At 45.7% G+C, this 24,501-nt stretch overlaps 1 protein-coding gene across 1 annotated transcript in view; it reads left to right on the top strand.

The window, feature by feature from the left end:
• STX7 (syntaxin 7) overlaps positions 1 to 21,497 on the top strand; it is a 38,962-nt gene extending 17,465 nt beyond the window's left edge. The window contains exons 3-10 of the mRNA XM_035108973.2: positions 2,498 to 2,567; positions 4,231 to 4,321; positions 11,652 to 11,789; positions 14,327 to 14,379; positions 14,784 to 14,874; positions 15,689 to 15,761; positions 17,508 to 17,590; positions 19,553 to 21,497. Of these exons, the coding sequence (XP_034964864.2) occupies positions 2,498 to 2,567; positions 4,231 to 4,321; positions 11,652 to 11,789; positions 14,327 to 14,379; positions 14,784 to 14,874; positions 15,689 to 15,761; positions 17,508 to 17,590; positions 19,553 to 19,648 (695 nt within the window). The 3' untranslated portion in view covers positions 19,649 to 21,497. The remainder of the gene's footprint in view (positions 1 to 2,497; positions 2,568 to 4,230; positions 4,322 to 11,651; positions 11,790 to 14,326; positions 14,380 to 14,783; positions 14,875 to 15,688; positions 15,762 to 17,507; positions 17,591 to 19,552) is intronic.
• Positions 21,498 to 24,501: the final 3,004 nt, after the last annotated feature.

Below are 24,501 nucleotides of genomic sequence, written 5' to 3'. Positions count from 1 at the left end.
GCTGATGGAGTCTGAGTTGGTGGTTACTGACCAAGAAAGGGATCAGGAAGGGGATTGTGATTGTGGTGGATAGTTCAGTGAAGATACTGAATTCCTTTTGGGCAAATCATTCCATGAAGAAGGTAAATTCCTTTTGGGGAAATCATTACCGTGTTTCTCATATTTTAAGACATGTCTTATATTAATTTTAACTCAAGAAAAAAAGCCTATGGCTTATTTTCGGGGGTGCCTTATTTTTTGCCGAGCCCCGACTGAGCGGGAACCAGCAAAGGCAGCAGCCCGCTGGGCTGGGGTTTGCCTTCCTTGTGAGTCTGTTCTTTTACCTCTTGGCGTCGCTATCACTCACTCACGTCAGTCTCTCTTTCTCCTCCTCTCTCTCCTCCCACTTTGCGTCGGAGATCTAGGCTTCAGGGGCTTCTCCTCCAGCCGCGCTGCAGGCTATTGTTTCGCCCTGGTTCACCCCAGGGCTTTTAGGGGGTCGCTTAGCCTCGCGTTGCCCCTAGACCCCTTAGGCAGCAGCTTCGTGCACGGAGCTTTTCTCAGAGCTCCCGCAGAGCGCGTCCGATGCGAGCGCGAGGAAACCGGAAGTCGGCTCCCGCGCGCTTTGCCGAGCTCCAACGGAGCGGGAACCAGCGAAGGCAGCAGCCCGCTGCCGGCTTGGAGCTCGGCAAAGCGCGCGCTGCTGCCTTTGCCGGCTCGAGCTCCAAGCCGGCGGCGGGCTGTGCTTTTGCTGGTTCCCGCTAAGTCGGGGCTCAGCAAAGCGTGTGCTGCTGCCTTTGCTGAACCCCGACAGAGCAGGACTGAGCGGGAACCAGCAAAGGCAGCAGCCCGCCGCCGGCTTGGAGCTCGGCAAAGCGCGCGCTGCTGCCTTTGCCGGCTCGAGCTCCAAGCCGGCAAAGGCAGCAGCGCGCGCTTTGCCGAGCTCCAAGCCGGCAGCGGGCTGCTGCCTTCGCTGGTTCCCGCTCCGTTGGAGCTCGGCAAAGCGCGCGGGAGCCAACTTCCGGTTTCCTCGCGCTCGCATCGGACGCGCTCTGCGGGAGCTCTGAGAAAAGCTCCGTGCACGAAGCTGCTGCCTAAGGGGTCTAGGGGCAACGCGAGGCTAAGCGACCCCCTAAAAGCCCTGGGGTGAACCAGGGCGAAACAATAGCCTGCAGCGCGGCTGGAGGAGAAGCCCCTGAAGCCTAGATCTCCGACGCAAAGCGGAGGAGAGGAGGAGAAAGAGAGACTGACGTGAGTGAGTGATAGCGACGCCAAGAGGTAAAAGAACAGACTCACAAGGAAGGCAAACCCCAGCCCAGCGGGCTGCTGCCTTTGCTGGTTCATGCCGGGTCCAGCATGTCATATTTTTGGGGGATGCCTTATATGTTTTAGGCTTCAGAAAATCGTGCCATGCCTTATTTTGTAGGGATGCCTTAAAATATGAGAAACACGGTAGGAAGGGAATTGAAAATGAAGCAGCCAATATAATATTGCTTTTTATGCATATGATCTAGCTACACTTGAAATAGTTTTGGTCACCACACCTAAAGGATATTGTAGAGTTGGAAAAGCTGCAGAAAAGGGCAAACAAAATGATCAAGGGGCGTAGTTAAATTATGTAATTCACTCCTACAAGATGTGACGATGATTACCAACTTGAATGACTTTAAAAGGGATTAGACAAATTCATGTGGGATGTTATCAATGCATGTAGTCCTGATGACAAAGTATTAACTTCAATGGGATGTGGGTGGTGCTGTGGTCTAAACCACTGAGCCTCTTGGGCTTGCCGATTGGAAGGTTGGCGGTTCGAATCCCCGCGACGGGGTGAGTTCCCATTGCTCTGTCCCAGCTCCTGCCAACCTAACAGTTCAAAAGCATGCCAGTTGTTGTTTAGTCGTTTAGTCGTGTCCGACTCTTCGTGACCCCATGGACCAAAAGCATGCCAGTGCAAGTAGATAAATAGGTTCCACTGTGGCGGGAAGATAAACAGTGTTTCCATGCACTCTGGTTTCCGTCACGGTGTCCCTTGGCCTGAAGTGAGGTGAGCGCCACACCCCATAGTCACCTTTGACTGGACTTAACCGTCCTGGGGTACTTTACCTTTACCTATATTACCTCCAGTATTGAAGGCAATATGGCCCGGAACACCAGTTGCTGGAAATCACACTCCGAGAGTGCTCTTGCCCATGTAGCCTGATTTTAGGGTTCCCATAGGCATTTTGTTGTGGGAAGAGAACGTTGGACTAGATAGGACAGACAAAAGGTGCGTTGGGGCTCTTGAAATGTTTTAAGTTTAAAAATATTACTTGAAACACTTTTGCTTTCAGCGGTTCAGTTGTAACATGATCTTTTTTGTGGATGTGGATTTATATCTTTGCTTTTGAAAACTTCGCTGAATTTGACCTACCACAGTTCTGTCAACTGGTATATGTTTCTGAATTGTCAATTAGAGATGCATGAAATTGTGGTGGAAATGTATCATTTACAAAATCCCTCTTCCTCTTTTTGCAAACAGCTGCAGAAATACAAAGAGTATTGAATCAACTTGGAACGCCACAAGACACGCATGAATTGCGGCAACAGCTGTAAGCGCTTCATGGGATGACCTTCATTTAACTGCATTGTAGATAGCCTCTCAATATGTGTTCCTGTCTTACCAAAGTGCTCTGCGTCTTTGAAACATTTGAGAACAGAAATGGAGTGTGGGGATAAACCAACATCTTATCTGTATGTTGACTTGTTAATCCTCCAAGTTGCATTGTTGGCACTATTAAGCACCCAGATGGTGTTGGAAGCAAGAATATACAGAGCCAACAAAGCCCCCTGAGGTTCTTTTAAAAGTTCAAACCACTTTCATGTTTGCTACTTCCGGCATTCTGGAAATGACTCTTAGGCTTTTGACAAGAGTTTCAGCAAGTTAGGCTTTGTTAAGTGATGCAGAAGTATAGTGTGGTATAGCATGAAATCCAAAGAAGGAATGTACAGTGGTACCTCGGGTTACAAACGCTTCGGGTTACAAACTCCGCTAACCCGGAAGTAGTTGCTCCGGGTTGCGAACTTTACCCCAGGATGAGAACAGAAATCGCGCACCAGTGGCGCAGCAGCAGCAGGAGGCCCCATTAACGAAAGCGCACCTCAGGTTAAGAACGGTTTCGGGTTAAGAACGGACCTCCAGAACGAATTAAGTTCGTAACCCGAGGTACCACTGTATTCCAAAATAACTGCAAAGGAGGGAAAGAAACAAAGAAACAAATTAGGAATGCATTGTTCCTACAGTGTGATGTTGATAAGTGTCACTCATGCACCAGAAGGTTATGTAGATTATCGAATGTATTATTTAAATTAGCCTGAAGCCACATGAATATAGATGTATACAGTCCTGTGCCTACAGGGTTTTATTGGTGGTTTCTGTGGATCTTGGTTGTTAATATCTTTTGTGCCCCTGCTCATTAGTGAGAGAATTGCTGCAAATAATAATAGAATCTGCTGAAAGAGGGGTGTTGGGCATATAGCACAAGCTGAATGGACACTTAAAGAGCTGGTTTTGCAGTTAATATCACTGGCCATGCTGACTAATGCCTACTAACTTCCACTTAGCCTGATTGTCAGTGCTTTGTCCAGATTTAACTGGTAGATCAGGGTGCCTTGTGTTTTTTTTTAAAACAGGAAGAGTTTACTGCAACCTGTTCTCTGGGTGGCCTTTTTCTTCAATAGATGCAGGAGCTGTTGATTAAGAAATGCTTACAGTAATCAAGTACATCATGTTGCTACTTAAATCATGGTTCTACATTAGAATGTGTTCTTTTCGATAGAATTAACTTGTGATCATAATCCCTGGGGGGGATTTTTTCTCTTATCCTTTTCCAAAAAAAGAATATGTAAGCCTCCTCCTGAACATGGTGTTTGTCATAATTTAAAATGTTTTCTCTCTTTCCCCTTCCCATATTGACTATTTACATTTTAAAATACCGAATCTACTTTTCATGGCCCATCTATCCAACTGTCAGAGAAATGCAATCTTTATCATTTAAGTAATTTTTTTTAAAAAAAAATACTTAATGCAAAGTTTGGTCCACTACTTCTCAATTCTTCATTCTTGGTTTCTACAGAAGTGGAACCAGCAGTTATTTTGCAAATATTAAATAATATATGTGCCTTTCCTGAAGATTTATTTCTAAAGATACTCAGCAATGGAGTAAAATCGTTGGTTGAGTAATCCAGTCACTGAGCTATAACTTTCTGTTTTAGGCAGCAGAAGCAGCAGTATACAAACCAACTTGCCAAAGAGACAGACAAATACATTAAGGAGTTTGGATCTCTGCCTTCAATAAGCGAGCAGGTACAAAAATGTGAAGACGGTTTTCTGCATTATTATTGTTTCTTAAAAAACTAAAACTGCCTTTTTCATTTCTGCCACGTGTGTTTGAAAACATTTTTACTCCTGAGGCATATCAAGCAAAATACATTAATGGAACTTGGTTTGTAGTATAATTAAGAGGCCAAGTATTTTTGAACTACTAGGATTATAGGATTTACTTTGGTACAGGCACTTGGATTATGATCATTTTAATCATTTTGACTGCAATCCTGTGCACAGTTAGGCTGCTTAAATCCTATTGACTTTAGTGGGGTTTAAGCAGTATGTGCAGAACTTGGACATTTATGTCTTAACCGTGAGTGTGCTTGCATGGTAGTATATAGGGAAATGAAATTAACATTCCTTTCAGGGCAATTGTCTTTCATTCTCATGAACAGCCATTCTAACAAATAGCTAATTATTGTCTCAATACCTTGTCCATCAAAAAGAGTACAGGCCTGCCTGTGTTTGGCTTTGAGGAAGGAATAAAAGCAGAGGAAATCCAGCACTACTTCATTGGTGGGGAACCTGTAGCCCTGCAGATATTGTTGGAATACAACGGACATTATCCCTGAACATTGGCCATGCTGGCTGAGGCTGTTGGGAGTTGGAGTCCAACAATATCCAGAGAGCTGCAGGTTCCCACGTGCTCAAAATATGTGCAATCATATAGCATTCTCCTTCAGCTTCTTCTGTATCGTGTTAAAAATTGAGGCGTCGTCATGTTAACTCCAGGGGAAATTATTTTGCCAGTCATCTCACCACTGACATACTGGTGGCATTTTTATGCTAAAGGATACGCAGCACAAAATTTCTCTCATAGAGTAGTGCTTAGCTGGGGCACCACTGGTTTAAATGGCCTCCTCTCTTGTATTCTTGCCTCTCTGTCAGAAGCTAGAACCCAGCATGGACTAGCGGATAGCTATAGGGTGCCAATTTTGAATTGTTGCTTAGCAATGAAACCCTATACACTATCGTTAAGGCATATTAATTGCAGGTCTTTACTGCGGGTCCTTTTCAGGGGAAGGGGTGTACATGTGATCCTGCTCTGGCATGGCGCAACTTAAAATTGCTGTCCTTGTCCACCTATCTGTGCAAGTGCTGGACTTTCACTGCGATCCATTCCAAAGCTCGAGTGGGACTTTAGTGATGTGTGAGGCTTTGGCGTCATAAAAAGCACCATTCAGTGGCCAGAGGCTTTGCAATAATAAAATGCCCTTCCATAACTTAGATAAATGTGTGTTCATCACACTGTATAGTTGAAAAGAGAGCGGGGATGCATCCATACTTTTGTCCATATTGCTCCTGACCTTTCTTGGTGTCTGCCTTTAAGAAATGTGCAGTCGTATATGCTGCTTCCGTCCAGCATCTTGTAGAAAACTCCTGCACTGAATAATAAAAAGATGACAGATTCTGGGCTAGTTAAATAACAACTGTACAATAAATTTATCTCATTTTATTACGTATGTGTGAGGGACAAGGGATACAGGGAAGTCCCTCCCATCTTAAGTTCCAGCCCATCACCAAGCGCTGGAGAGAGTAAGGAGAGCTCTGCCTCCAGCGGAGAGTCAGGAAGTGGTGTCCGAGGCTCAGGCAGGGTTGTGGAGCCCATGCCTCAGGTGGGACAGGAAGTTGGACGCACGGGGGGGAGGCCAATCCCCCCAACTCCCGAATTGCGACGCAAACGTAGGGGGAAGAGGTTGGGTCTGCCAAAGTTGTGGTGCTGGAAGAAAACGCGCCAATCGCCATTCGGGAGTTCTGACACCTCACCTTAAGGATGCATTTTCATTGCTCTGAACACTGTAAATAGTCAGCACTTAATAAAAGCCTTAAAAGACCATGCTGGAGTCGTTACTCTAGAGTAGCCACACCAAGCCCTCTGACAGCAACTCCCGAATCTTTTTTGGCTACTTTGGAGTGCAGCGATGAGCGCTCAAGAGGCTGAGCATTGGAGGCTGGAGGCTGAAGCAGCGAAGCAGGAGCTACAGACCCTCACAGCGCACGCACAGCAGCAATTGCATGCCGCTCAGGAGGAAGCGCGAGGGGCGCAGGAGGAGCTGAACAAGCTGGTGGACCAGGTGAGGACAAAAGAGGAGACTGAGAAACAGCTAAGGGTGATGGTATTAGACCTGCAGAAAAAGTTGGAAGAGGAGAAAGCCGCTAGAGGTGGGGGGGCACCCCAGCCGCAGCTAGTCCAAGTGAGAAGGGGACAGAGCCTAGTCACCAAGTTCAGCGGAGACCCGAGGGAGTACCTCGGATTCGAGACTGAGATAAATTATGCGCTGGAATTGCATGCAGCAGAATTCCCAGATGACGCGCACAGAGTCTACTTTATCATAGAGCATTTGACGGGGGCCGCCCGGGAATGGGTAAGACCGCTCATCGCGCAAAAAAATCCTTGCATGAAGAACGCAACTTTATTTCTAGAAGCTTTAAAATTAATGTACGCTAGCGACAGTGAAATGGAGGCCACTAAACAGGAGCTTCATGACCTAACACAAGGAAAATCGACAGTTAGAGACTACTGGGCGAAATTCACCATGCTGGTGCACAAACTGGGGTGGGATCTGAACAGTGAGCCAGTGAAATCAGCCTTCTACCTAGGTTTGCATGCAGACGTTAAGGATGAGCTGGCAAGAGGTCCTAGACCGCAGACTATGGATCAGCTCAGCAAAGCGGCGCTAGCGGTGGGGGTGAGGCAGGAATCCAGATGGTATGACAAACAAGCGACGCGCGCAGCAAAACCTTGGTTCCCACGCTCTCAGGACAGACCACATCACCAAAACCCACCCCAGGGACCGCCCCCAGACCCGCCCAGACCAAGCCCAGAGCCGGAACCGATGGAGATCGGGGGAGCGCGCGCGCGGGCTTTTCAAACCCCGGCGGCGCCAAAACGCAAGGAGGGAAGAGGAGGGAATTGCTTTCTCTGCAACTCCCCCCGGCATCGCGTCAGAGACTGCCCTCATCGCAGGGAGTGGCAAGGAAAGGCGGGAACGGTTGTACCTTCCCCCACTGACGTAGCACCACAGCAGGGAAACGAGACAGCCTGGCTGCAGGAGACAAGGGGCAGCAGCCAGGCACAGTCAGCAGTGAACAGCCCCAGCCCGCCCACCCGCACAGAGAGGAGCAGAGCCAGCCCACCCCTCCCAGAGCAGGAGTGGTTCTAGAAGTCACGCTGACGCTCCCAAATGGCTACCCCCTGTCAGTCCTCGCCTTAATTGACAGTGGGGCATCTGCCAACTTCTTCTCGAGAAACTTTGCAGAAGAGCACCAAATCCAACTTCTGCAGCTGGATTTTCCCCTGCATGTGGCCACCATTGATGGCAGAGAGTTGCTGGGAGGGGCCATCACTCATCAAACCCCCCCCATGAGAATGACGGTGGGAAGGCACTCAGAGACACTGGCTTTCAACGTCACGACCATCTCAGACCCCCCCATCGTTTTGGGAATGAGCTGGCTGGCGCGCCACGACCCTTCCATAAGTTGGCACCAGAGATGCATCACGTTTGGGTCGGACTTTTGTCTGGAACATTGCATGCAGCACCAACCAGGGGAGGGGCCTCCGATAGCCACGGTGGCCACCATGCACGTCAAAGGGGGTGAGGCGATACCCAAGCCGTACTGGGACCTGCAGGAGGTCTTCAGCGAAGCGGAGTCCGACCACCTACCCCCACACAGGCCTTTTGACTGCCAGATCAACCTGGTGCCAGGGGCAACTATACCCCCAGCCAAGCTGTACGCCATGTCAGACCAGGAACTGGAGGATCTGCGCGCTTTCATCGACAAGAACCTCAAGCGGGGGTTCATCAGAGAAAGGAAGGCAGCAGGGGGCAGCCCGGTCTTCTGGGTGGACAAGAAAGACACGCAACAGCGCCGCCTGGTGGTGGATTTTAGACGGCTGAATTCGGTGACAGAGCCAGTGGCTTTCCCCATGCCCAGAGTGGATGATCTCCTGACAGCGGCACGCAGGGGCAAGATTTTCACCAAGCTAGACCTGAGGGGGGCGTACAACTTGATCAGGATCCGGGAAGGCGATGAATGGAAGACCACGATGTTCACGCCTCTGGGCTCTTTTGAATATCTGGTGATGCCCTTCGGGTTGCAAGGGGGCTCAGCCTGCTTCCAGGCCTTCATGCACCACGTCCTGGGGTCCCTCCTCTTCAAGAACTGCCTGGTCTTTCTGGATGACATCCTTATCTATTCCAATGACCCAGTGCAGCATGTGAAGGATGTCAGGGAGGTGTTGCAGCGCCTGAAGGACAACCACCTGTATGTGAAGCGGGAGAAGTGCAAGTTTCACACCAAGGAGGTGGACTTCTTGGGCTACAAGCTGTCAGACAAGGGACTGGCAATGGACAAGGACAAGGTGCAGACCATCCTGGACTGGCACAGCCCCAGGACGCGCAAAGATGCCCAACGACTACTAGGCTTCGCTAACTTCTACAGGAAGTTCATCCAGAACTTCTCTCGGGTCACGGCTCCCATCACCGACTGCCTGAGAGGCAAGCAGAAGTTCAGGTGGACACCAGAGGCACAAGCAGCGTTCGAAAGCCTCAAGAGGGTGTTCGCGTCAGACCAGCACCTGTTCCACGTGGTGCAGGATGCGCCCCTACGCCTGGAGACAGATGCTTCTGATAAAGCTATGGGAGCGATTCTGTTGCAACTGGACGCCAACAGAGAGTGGAGACCCTGTGCCTTCTTCTCCAGGAAGCTGACCCAGCCTGAACGCAACTACACAGTGTTTGATAGGGAACTTCTCGCGATCCACGCGGCGTTCCAGCACTGGCGACACTTCCTGGTGGGCGCCAAGCACCCCATCCAGGTGTGCACAGACCACAAGAACCTGGAGTTCTGGAGAACGGCCAGGGTGCTCAACCAGCGGCAGATACGGTGGGCAGAGTTCTTCTCGAACTTCAACTTCTCCATCCACTACATCCCGGGGGAGCAGAACGTCAGGGCGGATGCCCTCTCCCGCAAGCCAGAGTACATGGAGGAGGAGTTGCCACCAGCACCCAGGCACGTTTTCCCCCCATCTGCATGGTCATGCGGTGCAGCAGTGGTGAGCGAGGCAGAACTCACAGCACTGACGGCAGCGGATGAATTTGCCACCCGCATCTTCAGAGACCTGAGAGGGGGGAGGGAGCAGGCCAAAGACTTTGAGGAGAAGAGGGGTTTGCTTTTTTACAGGGGAGCCCTGTACCTCCCGACCAAACAGCTGAGAGGTAAGGTTCTCAAGCAGATGCACGACAACCCAACGGCGGGTCATTTCGGAAGGGACAAAACCACTCACCTAGTCATGAGACACTTCTGGTGGCCAGGGGTGCGGGAGGATGTTCGGGATTATGTCAGGGGATGTGACACCTGCCAGCGAGCAAAGGTGGTCAGAGCGCCACCAGCAGGTTTGCTGGAGCCATTAGCCACACCGCACAGGCCGTGGGAAGTAGTGTCCATGGACTTCATCACAGACCTGCCGTCGTCCAGGGGCAAGACCGCAGTGTTGGTGGTGGTGGACCTCATGTCCAAAATGTGCCACTTTATACCGTGTGCCAGGGCGGTCTCGGCAGAAGAGACGGCCAAACTGTTTGTGGACCACGTATTCCGACTGCATGGATTGCCTTTAAGAGTTATTTCGGATCGTGGCCGCCAATTTGTTTCCAGGTTCTGGCGACGGCTCATGAACCTCCTGCAGGTGGAGGTCAGCTTGTCGACGGCTCGGCACCCGCAGACCAATGGACAGGCGGAGCGGGTCAACGCCATTCTGCAGCAGTACCTGAGATGTTACGTCAGCCAGAGGCAAACGGACTGGGTGGATCGCCTGCCACTGGCAGAATTTGCCTACAACAATGCGGTGCACGTCTCCACAGGGGTGTCGCCCTTTAAGGCCAACTATGGGCGCGACCTCAGATCTTTCCCGGAGAGGGAGGGGGAGGAGGAGGAAGAGGGCCCACAGGCCGAGGAGTGGGCAGAGGACCTGGAGACGGTGCACCAACAGCTCAGAGAACACTTGGAGAGGGCCAAGGAAGCGTATAAGAAGGGGGCAGATCGCCACAGGCGGCCGGGAGAGGTCATCAGGGTGGGGGACAAGGTTTGGTTATCCTCGGAAGGTCTTCCCACCAGGGGGCGATGCAGAAAGTTAGCACACAGGAGGCTGGGCCCCTTCACGGTCACGCAACAGGTCAACCCGGTAGCCTTCAGGCTAGCACTGCCGGAGGACATGAGAGTGCACCCAGTGTTTCATAGATCACTGCTGTCGCCGTACAGGGAAAGTACCAGGTTCAGGGACAGCGATCAGCCTCCAGAGGGAGGGGGGGAGACGGGAAACGCCCGACAGCTCAATGAGGCAACTGAGATTTTAGACTCAAGGAGAGGGGTGAGAGGACTGGAGTACCTGATAGCATGGGAGGACACTCCGCCATCCCACAATGAGTGGATACCGGCCACGGAAGTACCTGAGGAATTTTTAGTGGAAGAATTCCACGCCCTGTTCCCCCACAGGCCCAAGCCCTGGCACATGGAAAGGGAGGGAGAGGGGGAGGGGCAGGAGGAAGGGATAGCAGGCAGCAGCTCTCCATGGAGATGGGAAGCGGAATTTGAGGACACGGAAGAAGAGGTGTGGGTTTCACCGAGGTCAACGACGTCAGAGGCAGGAGAGGACTGGCAGAACATTTTTACTCCCACCAGCTCTGATGCCACTGACTTCTTGGGATTTCCGTCTTCTCAGGGGGAAGGAGAGAGATCGCAGGATTGGGGGGAAATTTTCACACCCACAGGCTCGGATGCCACAGACTTCTTGGGATTTCACTCGTCCCCAGCAAGCAGAGAGCCACTGGGGAGGAGGAGAGAGGAGCCTGGGAGGGGGGTGGATGTGAGGGACAAGGGATACAGGGAAGTCCCTCCCATCTTAAGTTCAGCCCATCACCAAGCGCTGGAGAGAGTAAGGAGAGCTCTGCCTCCAGCGGAGAGTCAGGAAGTGGTGTCCGAGGCTCAGGCAGGGTTGTGGAGCCCATGCCTCAGGTGGGACAGGAAGTTGGACGCACGGGGGGGAGGCCAATCCCCCCAACTCCCGAATTGCGACGCAAACGTAGGGGGAAGAGGTTGGGTCTGCCAAAGTTGTGGTGCTGGAAGAAAACGCGCCAATCGCCATTCGGGAGTTCTGACACCTCACCTTAAGGATGCATTTTTATTGCTCTGAACACTGTAAATAATCAGCACTTAATAAAAGCCTTAAAAGACCATGCTGGAGTCGTTACTCTAGAGTAGCCATACCAGGCCCTCTGACAGCATGTAATATATATTACATTTTGCTCCTTAGCGTCAGAGAAAAATACAGAAGGACCGACTTGTGAATGAGTTCACCACAGCACTGACGAACTTCCAGAGGGTCCAAAGACAAGCTGCTGAGAAAGAGAGAGAAATTGTAGCCAGAGTGCGAGCCAGCTCTAGGGTATCAGTAAGTATATACCAATGTATGTGCGATGTTTCTATTTACAATTGTACTTTGGAAGCCGAACGCCTTGGCTCCCGAACAAATCGATCAAAAAACGGAAGTGAGTGTTCCAGTTTTCGAACGATTTTCGGAAGCCAAACATCCGGCGCAGCTTCCGCAGTTTCCGATTGGCTGCAGGATGCTCCTGCAGCCAAACGGAAGCCACACTTGGGTTTTCGAATGGTTCCAGGAGTCAAACGGACTCCCGGAACATATTCTGTTCAAAAACCTAGGTACTACTGTATAAAATCTGTTTCAGTATTTTAACTTTTGCATGTCTTAAAGTAGGATTGTAAATCTTTATTGATTATACTGCTATACCTTTTATAAACCTCTTTGAGGGTTTTCTTTACAATCACGTGGTGTATAAATTTTGTATAATAATAAAATAATAATACATAAAATAATAAACAATACATAAATTAATAGAGGAATCAGGATAGAATATATCATTTATCTACTACTTTAGCAGTTATCTCCATATTAGGGTGCATCAACATCAGTGTATTTCACATGCAATCAGTTGCTAAACTCCATTTGTGAAATGAACGGCAAGCTCTTGAATTTCACCTGCAACAAAAAGTTGTGGCTTTTTAAATTGTTATTATTAAAGCACCAGATAATCTCCTGGGGATGCAAGCAAAAGTGGAGCTTTTTGGTCGGGGTGGAATAGAACATGGGAAGCTTTCATGTGGTCAAAGTTGGGTTTGAATACAATAGCATGCAGGACCCAGAAGACCCTGTCAGCATGCCTGATTTTGTCAGCATGTGGCTTTGCAGGCAATTGCATAGGGAACACTATGTGGTTTTGCATGTTTGTTGATCTGAAGCTGAGTGATATTTACGTGAGTAGGAATTACCATGTGATACTCCACATAACTGCAAACAGGTCTCAGCTAGTAGCATCTACGGCAGTAAAAACTAGCATAAAGGTGAAAGAAGCTTATACAAGAATTGACACCGAAGGCTGGATCTAGAAGCGTTTCACTTTAAAGCATTGTACAGTGGTACCTCAGGTTAAGTACTTAATTGGTTCTGGAAGTCCGTACTTAACCTGAAGCGAACTTTCCCATTGAAAGTAATGGAAAGTGGATTAATCCGTTCCAGACGGGTCCGCGGAGTACTTAAATTGAAAGTACCCTTACTCAACCTGAAGCGTACTTAACCCGAGGTATGACTGTAAGTTTAAACAGGGAAAACAGGTACAGTGGTACCTCGACTTACGAACGACTCGACAACTGAATTTTTCGACTTACGAATGGGGCTAATGGCCGTGTGCTTACGAATGTCTTGAGGCCCCACTGTACAGAAAAATGGGACTCCATGTTGCCATCTGGTGGCACAGTGTTATATTGCATATAGGTAAAGGGGACCCCTGACCATTAGGTCCAGTCGTGACCGACTCTGGGATTGCGGCGCTCATCTCGCGTTACTGGCCGAGGGAGCCAGTGTACAGCTTCCAGGTCATGTGGCCAGCATGACAAAGCCGCTTCTGGCAAACCAGAGCAGCACACGGAAACGCCGTTTACCTTCCCGCTGTAGTGGTACCTATTTATCTACTTGCACTTTGATGTGCTTTTGAACTGCTAGGTTGGCAGGAGCTGGGACCGAACAACGGGAGCTCACCCCGTCACAGGGATTCGAACCGCCGACCTTCTGATCGGCAAGCCCTAGGCTCTGTGGTTTAACTCACAGCACCACCCGCATACAACACATATAAATCACTTTTTCTTTACCTGTCTAGCTCACTGATCCTAAGATCAGTGCTTTTTCTCTGGGGGTACGGAGGGGTACACATACCCCTACACATTTTGCAAATCTAAGTTTAGCCTCATTGAGGGGCAGTATTTCAATATGAGTAGGAAAATCAAAGTACCCCAAAACATTTTTATAGCAAAAAAAGCACTGCCTAAGAGAATATAAATTAATCCATCTTATTCTATCATGGCTGCTCTACTTTGTGCATTAAACATTCCATAACTGTTGGGTATGGTGGGTATGCAGGTCTAGCAGGGCCCAGACCAACCTAATGTGAGCAAGAAGTCAAGTGCTCTAAGAAGTGTTATGGCACTGAAGTGATCTTGCTTCATTTCTGTTTGTAAATGAATTTGGGGTAGGGGTGGGGACATTGACTTGGATCCTAAGAGGAGGTAAGTTAAAGAAGTTCACAGAAGGAAGTTTTCCCTCTTCTTTTTCCACTCCATCTACAGCCTCCCCAGAAACCTTTCTGCAGAGCCTTCCTGAACAATGTGGGAGGAATAGTCCAAAACTGGGCAAGCATTTATTCCAGTGTCATCCCCCCCCCCGGTGTAGAAACTTACACCTGCAATTGCATTACTTTCCCCCCTTCAGGGAGTGCTAAGGATATAACACAAATTAAATTGGGCTGATCCAACTTTTCCTTTTTCCCTATACCTTCTTTTTGTGTGGCTGTGTCATACTGAAGCAGATGTAATTCCATGCCTCAGAATAAGTTGTTTTTCCATCTCTTAACTTTGCAGGGTGGTGCCCCAGAGGAAAGCTACAAAGAAGGAACACTTGTGTCCTGGGACAGGTAGGAAGTGCTATAAAACCTGACAGGGCTTCATTTATTAAATTAAGTAAACTAGGTAAAAAAATGTGTGCACACATAATAGTGCCATAAATTCTCAAATCACTCACAAGTAGGCAATAAAACCTGCTGAGGTTTTTTATGTGGTGTCATAAATGTGGTGCTTTCATTGCTGAGGTGTGGTGTGATCTTAATCCTTCATTGTCCTGTTAGGGAAAAAATACAGTTTTTACATGTATTTTCTCTTAAGAGCTTCCATTAATGGCTTTTCACTCAGTGGGTACTGTGTGTGGTATTCAAAAAGGTCCCAAAATCTGGTTGCCAGTGGCAGCTAGCAATCAATGTTCCCTGTGAAAAGTGTATTAATTAATAATCTGCTTGGATATCCTGTGTGCTTTAACTTATAGCCAGCCTCAGACCGAAGTACTAGAAGAAGAAATCACAGAAGATGACCTTCGTCTTATTGAGGAGAGAGAGTCTGCCATCAGGCAGCTTGAGGTGAGCAGAGGGCAAAGTTTATAAATGCACTGAGATCAAGAGCAGAATTTTTATTTCCTTAATTTTACAGTGTATTTTAAAAAAAACTTCTATTGTGGTATTGGTTCTCCCACCCACCACCCACCCCAGTATTTGTTGCCCTTAAGTTTGTGCTTCCATGTGATTGATTGATTGATAGAATATCAGCTTCTAAAACCAAAGAAAAGGTCTTATCCTGCACCACCTAGTGAACCATGCTCACCAAAGTACTTTCAGAACTTAAAGTTTGTGTTCTAACTCTAAACCATAAATGGAGTGAAACCGTGTCTAAGTAAAGATAATATCAGTAAAGATAATGATTTTTGTTTGTTTTTTATTTTTTATTTGCTAAATGGCAGAGTCTAGGTCCACTTGATCCTATTGATTTCATTGGAAGGAATTACACCTCTGATGTATCTAGCTAAAACAGGGAGACTAGATTGTACCTTAAAAAGGACATGGATTGCACAGAGTTGAACACTTTGATGTCTCATTAACACAAAGCTTAGCTATCTGGACTGGAACTGATCATGGTTATACCCTAATTAATCAGCTAAAATATTCCATATGCAAACACATGACATCCAATTTGTTTTCCAGATATGTTGAAAGTAGCATGGTGAATGTTAAAGAATTTGTGTGTGCTACTTGGTGTTTTGTGGTTTCGTAGTCCAACCATTTCTTTCCCCCACCATTTGTCCTGTTCCATTTTTTTCTACACGTTGCTGGGAGTGAATTCCTGCAGTTGTGCTAAGTGTTGGGGATGTATAAACATGAACATTTTCTGTGTTTACAGGCAGACATTTTGGATATTAATGAAATATTTAAAGATCTGGGGATGATGATTCATGAACAAGGAGATGTGATAGGTAAGCAGAAATTAGTGTTCTGGAAAGAGCTCCTTTTAAAAGTTTGCATAACATTTGGGCACAGTAGCTGGATTCAGTTAGCATCTAGAAATCTTCCAGTAATTTGATAAAGGCTAGAGTTAGCTGTTTCTCAATCATCTGGTTAGGCAAAATTTGGCTTGTGAATATGCCCATGTGCCTTCTGGATTTTATTAACTGACATGTAGTTGCCTTATATTTCAGGCTACAATATATTATATTTCAGGATACAATATGAAATCTGCTTAAGGGGCTGCTCTGTTTTGTTGTGGGAAAAGTGTATTTCAACTTGGTTTCTTGTATTACAAGTTACGTGGTCCTTGACAGCTTTTCAGATTTCGAAGGAGCTGTGCCCTCCTAGGATTAAATTCAGAGCATGTTCAGAACGAAGAGTTGACAGAAAAAGCATTATGCATAAGAAAAATCTATGTTTCAAGTATACATTTTATAGACCTATCCATTAAGCTCAGGAAGGAGCTGGACTTTTAAATACAGTGGTACCTCGGTTTAGGTACACAATTGGTTCCGGAAGTCTGTACTTAACCTGAAGTGTACTTAACCTGAAGTGAACTTTCCCATTGAAAGTAATGGAAAGTGGATTAATCCGTTCCAGACGGGTCTGCAGAGTACTTAAACTGAAAGTACTCAAACCGAGGCGTACTTAAACCGAGGTATGACTGTAGACTTTTAAAAGAAAAGCTGCTGGCATGCAGAGTGGATGAGCATTGCCACCACGCTGGCCTTAGTTGCAGTATTTTTCTTTGTCCAGGATACAGTCCGTTTCCACAAGCTGGTTATGATCTTATCTTGGGGAAATAGCTTACGTTTTCCTTCTCTGCCTGTGAAACAAAGCCTATTAGTTGGGGTGAAGAATCCTAAGCACATTTAGTAGGAGTGGAATCACACCTTAAAAATGATGATTCTGCATTGAGTCCCACCACCAACCCAACCCCCCGCCACTACTTAAAGTTACCCGCTGTAATGTGTAGTTCAACTTGTCTCAAGTCCCAATGTCAGTACAATATGTATGTCCCTGCCAATGCCTCATCTTTGACTACTGCCGGCAGAAGCAAATAATGCACATTGTAATAATAATAATAATAATAATAATAATAATAATAATTTATTATTTATACCCTGCCCATCCGGCCAGGTTCCCCCAACCACTCTGGGCAGCTTCCAACAAAATATTAAAATACAGAAATCCATCAAACATTAAAAGCTTCCCTAAACAGGGCTGTAATGATCTCAGGTGGAGGCTCAGGCAATTCCCCACTCCCATGTTGGAAGAAAGTGCAAGGCAGGTCAAAGGACTGCATGGGCTGCCCCTTGCTGCCGACACATGTAGCAGCCTCCCACCACAAATGCTTGTGCTTCTGACTGGTGTGTGAATCAGTCAGTTGGACCATCATAACCCTTCTCATGCTAGCCAGACACCCAAGCGGCAAGGGTGTGTTGTCAATGTGTTGGCATTGTCAGGAGGGTGTATGTGTGAAGCTGAACAAGCCATTATCCGCCCCCTCTCCTTTGTTACCTGTAGTTTCATCCTGGTTTGTTTCAGCTGAACGTTCTTGCAAATAAGTGTGTTTAGGATTGCCGCCTTTTTCCTGTGTCATAGTCAAATAACAGGACTAAAGATGTAAGGTTCCAGAGGAATCTGTATCTGTTACTGAGAATTTCACTCTGCCTTCAGATTAAAGTCTCTGTGGTTTATTTTTCTCCTCAAAGACAGCATAGAAGCCAATGTAGAAACAGCTGAAGTCCATGTCCAGCAAGCAAATCAGCAGTTGTCCAGAGCAGCAGACTACCAGGTAAATATGAGCAGAAGCGGCTAGATTATGTTGGGAATTTTCCATCCTTTGATTAAAAAATTGATGCTTAATTCTCAGACTTACTAAGAGGCTAGAAATGTGATGTACAGGTGACTCACTCTCTCTCCTCTAGGCCATATTTTAATGATCATTTTTAATGCTCTGCTTTTCCAACAAGAAATCAGAGCAGCTTACAGTCCTATTGAAAAAAACAAAACATACTTAACATTCCATTTGTAATAAAGGAGGGCTATCGCAGGATGAGTTAAAGCACAAATATACACCGCTCAAAATCATGCACGGACAGGAATATCTTTGTACGGTTCCTGAATGCTGACCTAGAAGGCAACAAGCAGACCTCTTGGTTCCACAGGCATGGGTTGCAGAGGTGTGCTGAAAGAGAGAAGGGCCCATCTTTCAACCCCCAAGGCACATTGCTCCATCATCTCCAAAGACAGATGGATGCCAGCAACAATTTAATCACCAGTTGCCTTATCTCAAAAAGCGAAGGGATGCAGAGAAGGGCTTCCAATGCAGATATGACAAGGGAAATATATTAGAAGGTGGTCCTTAAGATGCTCTGAGGCATGACCATCTTGGGTTTTAAATCAAAACCAGCACTTTGAATTACATTCACACACCAGAAGTCTTGCCAACTCCTTTTGGACAGGCAGAAAGCCTTTGAGAGTGCATTACATGTAGAGTGCATTACATTAAACCATACCATGACCAGAAGATGGATAACTGTAGCAAGCACTTTGTTGCAACTTTTTCATGGATAGCTAAGTTGGGGAAATGCAGTTTGATCCACAGGTGCCACTTGGGCCTCCAAGGATCTAAAAGCAGTCTCAAGCTGCAAACCTGATAATGTATTGGGAAACATTTCTCAGGCTGAGGGCTGCATTCCGTCATGGTCAAAGTTCAGGGGATGCAGCAGAAGCAAAAGGTAGGTGAGAGCAGAGACCAAAGTGGGTAGAGCAACAAATGCGACTTTTACCTTTGTACAGTGAGAGTTGTGTGTTGCAATCATAAGATGGTCAAGAGATCTCTACACACACAACCATACTCTCTCAAGGCAAGCAAGAACTATGATCCCAGTTCAAGGATACATTTCAGCCATGCAAAAGCCCTCAAGGAAGGGGAAGCCCAGGACTGCTGACCCGGGGACAGTCCTGAGGCACAGATTGAAAACATTTGTTAACCGTGGTGACCATGAACCTATTTATGCACTGCACTGAAATGGAAAGCAAGTGGCGTTTAAGAGGTGTGCTCTCATGTTTATTGGACAGACTGACCCATCACATGTATAGTATTTATAAAAACTAACTTTAGCAAAGTTGTGAATGTTACACTCATCAAACCTACTTAGTTCTGATGCCCCAGTAGTAAGATTATTCTTTTTATGAGCAGAATAAGTCATGTGTAATCTAAAAAGTTGTTGAGAGATTTAAGTACCACAAATTTTAAACAGTTTTCTTATGAGTTCAGGTATTTCAGGTTTTAAAAGCAAACTATTGAGTGCCTATAACTTAGTCTTTTCTGTAAATCTAAACAGTGACTAAGGCTGCAATTCTAACCCAATTTGCCTAACAGTAAACTGCATTGAATTCTGTAGGACTTATTTCTGAGTAGACATGGTTAGGATTGCATGGTTGCTAGCTCGAAATCGCTAGAGACCTCTAACTTGCAAGTTCTCGACTTGCACTCTGTCTCTCAACGAAACATGTGAACTGTCTCAGTTTTGGGTTCTGTAGGGTTTGGTTAATGTTTAGTTTTCTATGTGGAGGGAATTTGCTTCAGATGGAAGAGCAATATTCAAACCATGGGTATCCCCACCTGAAGTCTGAAATTTTCCATGCCACTGGTGAGAACTGGATGGTAGATAAACTGACGATGGAACACTTTGAACCGTTCAGTTCAGGAATTTCTACCCTGACGATCTCCTCTTTTGTTTCTCCACAGCGCAAGTCCCGCAAGAAATTGTGTATCCTCATTCTTGTGCTTGTTGCAGGAGCAACTATCCTTGGCCTCATCATCTGGGGAGCAACAAAATCATGATTTCCTAAAACACGTAGTAGAGTTTCCAGTCATGTCTCATTGTGAAGCTGTTCAGTAAATGATATGCCCATCTTTATCACTTCTGCTTTGTCACAAGATGCATTTTTAATCCACGAGTGCTTCCCCATCAGCTTGTGTAGTACGATTAATTTGAATTCATTGTGGCAATGTAACTTGCCAATACTCGATCAAGGTATAGGCAACTTCTTATATGGTGCTTACTACTCTTCTCTTTACCTCCAGGTGTAGATCTATTGATCAAGTAGGCCAGGCTTACACACACACACACACACACACACACACACACAGTTATCTTGCAAGGTCATTCAGTTGAACCCTTTGGAGGCCTCATAGAGGGGCTTGTGAGCAGGATGCAAATTGTCAAACACACTGTTTGATATGTCAGCTTAAATAGGGCCAAGTTAATTTACTGCAACAATTAATTCATCAATCACTTTCAATGACTGTTACTATTAACCTGTATGTCTGGACTAAGTGAAACTTTACTTTGCTTCTCATTTCTGAGATCACACACACACACACACACACACATATGGTCCCAAGGATTTCTTTCCATAAACTAGTGGAAATCTCTGTCCACTAACTCTCTGCACAGTTCAAATCTAATAACTGGGCTACTGGAGGATGGAGCCTTGCTTCTGTTGTTATCTCTCTGACTTAATCTTTCTGAAACTTTTTTGGATTAAATGTGCAGTTTCTGTTTTTACAAAAGAGCGATATCTTTCTCTTCATATTTTGATATTAAAAACATGATACTGGGTATCAGCAAACTTGGCAAAGGCTAATCTAGCAAAAAAGGGTTTGATAATGATAGGCTGTGTGTTTGTACTTATCTTTAAAAGATAAGTCTTTGGAATACATTTAAAATTTTGCTAAGATTTGCACCTTAATTTATGTACTTGTTAGGTAGTTGAAGTTCAAAGTATATGGGCAAAATTAATATGTATAGTGGCTTAGCTTCAAACTTGGCTCTCTGATTTGAATCTCCAATAATGTACACATTCCTAACTAGAAAACTGTTTTTAGTTGGTTTGTGGCTCAAGGCAACACAGCTGGATTGGGGCAGTGGGGGATTCACAATCATGGATTTGTACATCTGTACAAGATCCCCCACAGGACCAACGCAGCTGAGAAGAAGGAAGCCATTTGGATTGGGAATACAGCATGGGGACAGGATCAACCATGTCCCATTTCATGGCCCCAATCTGAAGGGGAAAGGGTTTGCCTCTGTATTTACCCTTTAAAAACAACAACAGATGATCTGGTGATGGGTAACCTCACTATCTTTACTACTTTGGTCTTCATATTCCTGTATATGATGGTGACTAGTGAAAATTCTGAGTTGTGTACTGCTTGAATTCAGGGCTCTCAGGCCAATATAAACATCAAACCTGGTGTTTTTGTTTTTAACAAAGTGATTGATCCCTCATTGTATTAGTAAGTACTAGGAGTCCAGAACAGAGTTTGGAAAGTTTTGACTTCCAGATGATTAAGCTGAATTTAATTCTCTCAAGTCCTGAGGTTTTTTTATTAAAAGAAAAAAAACTTGATTATTATTATTATTGGTTCCATTTTGTAGTAACATATATTGGAAAAGTTATTCATTGTTATCTGCGAACTAATCAGGTTATTTTTTAATATATTATTGAAGTAATTAAAATGTATTGCACAAATATTATCTCTAGCTTATACATCTTTTGTATGCAGTTTGATAGAGAAGCAATGTTTACATGATAAGCTCTGAGACTTGAGATTTGGGGAAAACTGAAAGTATCTACAATCTAAATTTGGATTGCACCATCTAAATAAAGGCAATTTTGAAAGTGAATGCTTTGCAGGTTGTCATTTGCAATTTAGGTAAAGGCAAAAGGTTAAGGTAAAAGGTTAAGTCCAGTCAGAGGCAACTATGGGATGTGGTGCTTATCTCACTTTTAGGCCAAGGGAGCCGGCGTTTGTCCACAGACATTTTTCCGGGTCATGTGTCCAGCATGATTAAACCACCTCTGGTGCACAGAGGACCATGATGAATGCCAGGGCACATGGAAATGCCATTTACCTTCCCTCCACAGCGGTACCTATTTATCTGCTTGCACTGGTGTGCTTTTGAACTACTAGGTTGGCAGAAGCTGGGACAGCAACAGGAGCTCACCCTGTTGTGTGGATTCAAACCTCCGACCTTCCAATCAGCAAGCCCAAGAGGCTCAGTGGTTTAGACCACAGCACCACCTGCATCCCTTCTTTGCCAATTACCTTCTGTTCATACAGCTTACCAATGAGAAAAAAATCTCAGCATTTTGAAAGGAAGCAACATTAGGCTGGAACATAATCCAGGAAAAGCAATACACAGCACTAACTTTTCCAGCTATATATAAATTAATAAGAGCATTATGGTGCTAATTAGAAACATCCTTTAAAAATGCTGTAAGCTACAAGATGATTTGCAATTTCCCTAGTAGCTTGTAGGCAAAGAGCAATGTTTAGTAGCTCAAGAAACCTATGGTTTGGAAGAATCCTTGTCCATCTCAGAAGTAATGGGAATCCAAAAGGCAACCCAACTGTTCTGTCCATCAATTCAGCCTATCTGATTCAGAATAAGCACATTTTTAAAAAGATCCTAGTACAAGTAGCTTTTCATGAACTAAGCTAATGAACAACCTAATGGACATGAAAGTAAACACTCCTCCTAGTTGCTAGTCAGCCTGAATTGGATTTCTCGTAAACCCCATATCTGATCATTGGTATATCAGGTGAGCGAAAAGTTAGCCATATAGTTTTCAAGGGGAGAGCTGCACTATTCTGCTCCTCAGATCCTATCACTTGTAGAGGCACTGTGTATGGCCAAAGGAAAGGGGTGCAGGAATGAAAAAACCCTCAGTCCTAATGAATAAGAAACCTTTCCATAAATGTCCTCTAATATATGTGCAGTGGCGTATTTTTGTTCCCACAACTGTTGTGGAGAAATTGCTCTGGAATTTTGCAATCCAGCCTTCCTTATTTACAAGAATAATGTATAAATGCCCACTAGTTTTTGTATGCCAAAGTGGCTGAACTAATCATGTTCCCTTTCAGCCATTTTTGAGGGTATAGCGTGGGGTGAGAGGAAGGGGTGCCAAATGCTCTTGTTGCCTGGATGCTTCAGCGTTCAATTTGCCAACAACACACTTTGAAAGTTGCAAGCTTTTTTGGAACTCTGTAATATGTGGGTTTGCTCTGATGGTATCCCATTCCCTGCGATAAGTACTCCCTTCTCCGCATATGGAAAAGTGGCCTAACCTTGAGGAAGCATGCATTTCAGGCAGCTCTTTCAGTGACCTGTGCAGTTGAAGGAGAAATGTTGTCAGAATGATGCATTGTAACGCAAACCAGAGGGTTGTTACAGCCTCCTGGTTTTGCCATCATTGGGGCTTCCCTTGGGGAAGTGATGTTTGCACACTTTTCGTTAATTCATTACCCCAAAAGTAATAAAGGAATATAGGAAGGGATAAAGGAATGCATGCTGCACAAGAGAATGTGGCTCTTTATACCTGCATTGTATTTATGAAGCTTTATGTCTGAGCAGCAATTTAAACCCTAGCCACCTAATCATATGTTGTGGTATCATTTAAATGTGCCTTCCAAAAGGCTCCTGTTTTCTTTTGTCCTAGTATAATCTCATTAAATTCTTAAAGCAAGGGTGCCTTCAAATGGGCTGCAGCTTTCCTTGTTACCAAAGGTGTAGTGGACAAGGTACCTTTACCTTTACATTACCTAGTGGAAACAAAATTAAAAAAATCCTTCTAGTAGCACCTTAGACACCAACTAAGTTTCTCATTGGTATGAGCTTTCGTGTGCATGCACACTTCAGATACCTGGTCTCTAAGGTGCTACTGGAAGTTTTTGTTTGTTTGTTTCGACTACACCAGACCAACACGGCTACCTACCTGTAACTAGAATTACCCAGTGGATTGGGGCTGCAGGGGGGCTGAAGACCCACTACTATTTCTTCAGCAGGGTCCCTGCCTCCAGCATCCTAGAGCAGGCATCCCCGAACTGCGGCCCTCCAGATTGTTTTAGCCTACAACTCCCATGATCCCTAGCTAATAGGACCAGTGGTCAGGGAAAATGGGAGTTGTAGTCTAAAACATCTGGAGGGCCAAAGTTTCGGGATCCCTGTCCTAGGGCAACCAATTCACCATAAAGGAGGAGGAGAAGTCATTCCGCCCTTTGTGAAAGGAGATAAATCAGCCACTGTACATTGGCTCCTAGGGTCACTCTGGGGAAGGTGTGTAGGAAGAACACAGAGAAGGAGTTGTTGTGCATGCTCCAAAGCTAATCATTTAGGATCCCAGAAAATTCAAGGTTTTTCAGTTTCAAGTGAATGGTGTGCTAGTTCTGTTACGTATAAAATGGATCTTTGAGGAAAACATAACTTGAGTTGCTCTGAAATAAGGTACTGGAGTACTGCAAATCATTTGCCCATGTATGTGCACAGAAAACGTATGGAGACATGCACTGATCATTGCAGTGCATCTCTAATTATTATTAGGGTATAACACTAAGATTACAGTATATTGCATAATAGGGAGTATAGCTGTGAGGGGTTGTGGCTGTGACCACCAAGCAGGCACTTCTAAGTTTGCCACTACCTACATGACTGCTTGTTACTTCTAAATAATTTCTCAGTATCTCCCTTTCCTTTGCACGAACATGAAAAGTGGATATCGAAATTGCCCCTTATCCCCAGACCTGTTTTGGCTTCTGTTTCATTGCCAGCTTCATTAGTAGGCAAGACTTGTTTTGACTAGTTTAAGAGAGTTTGTGTTGTACATATTTTGGGTTTAAGGGATTTCTTT

This window comes from Zootoca vivipara, chromosome 3 (assembly GCF_963506605.1).
Source record: "Zootoca vivipara chromosome 3, rZooViv1.1, whole genome shotgun sequence".
Taxonomy (NCBI): Eukaryota; Metazoa; Chordata; class Lepidosauria; order Squamata; family Lacertidae; genus Zootoca; species Zootoca vivipara.
This window is presented reverse-complemented; position numbering and strand designations above follow the sequence as displayed.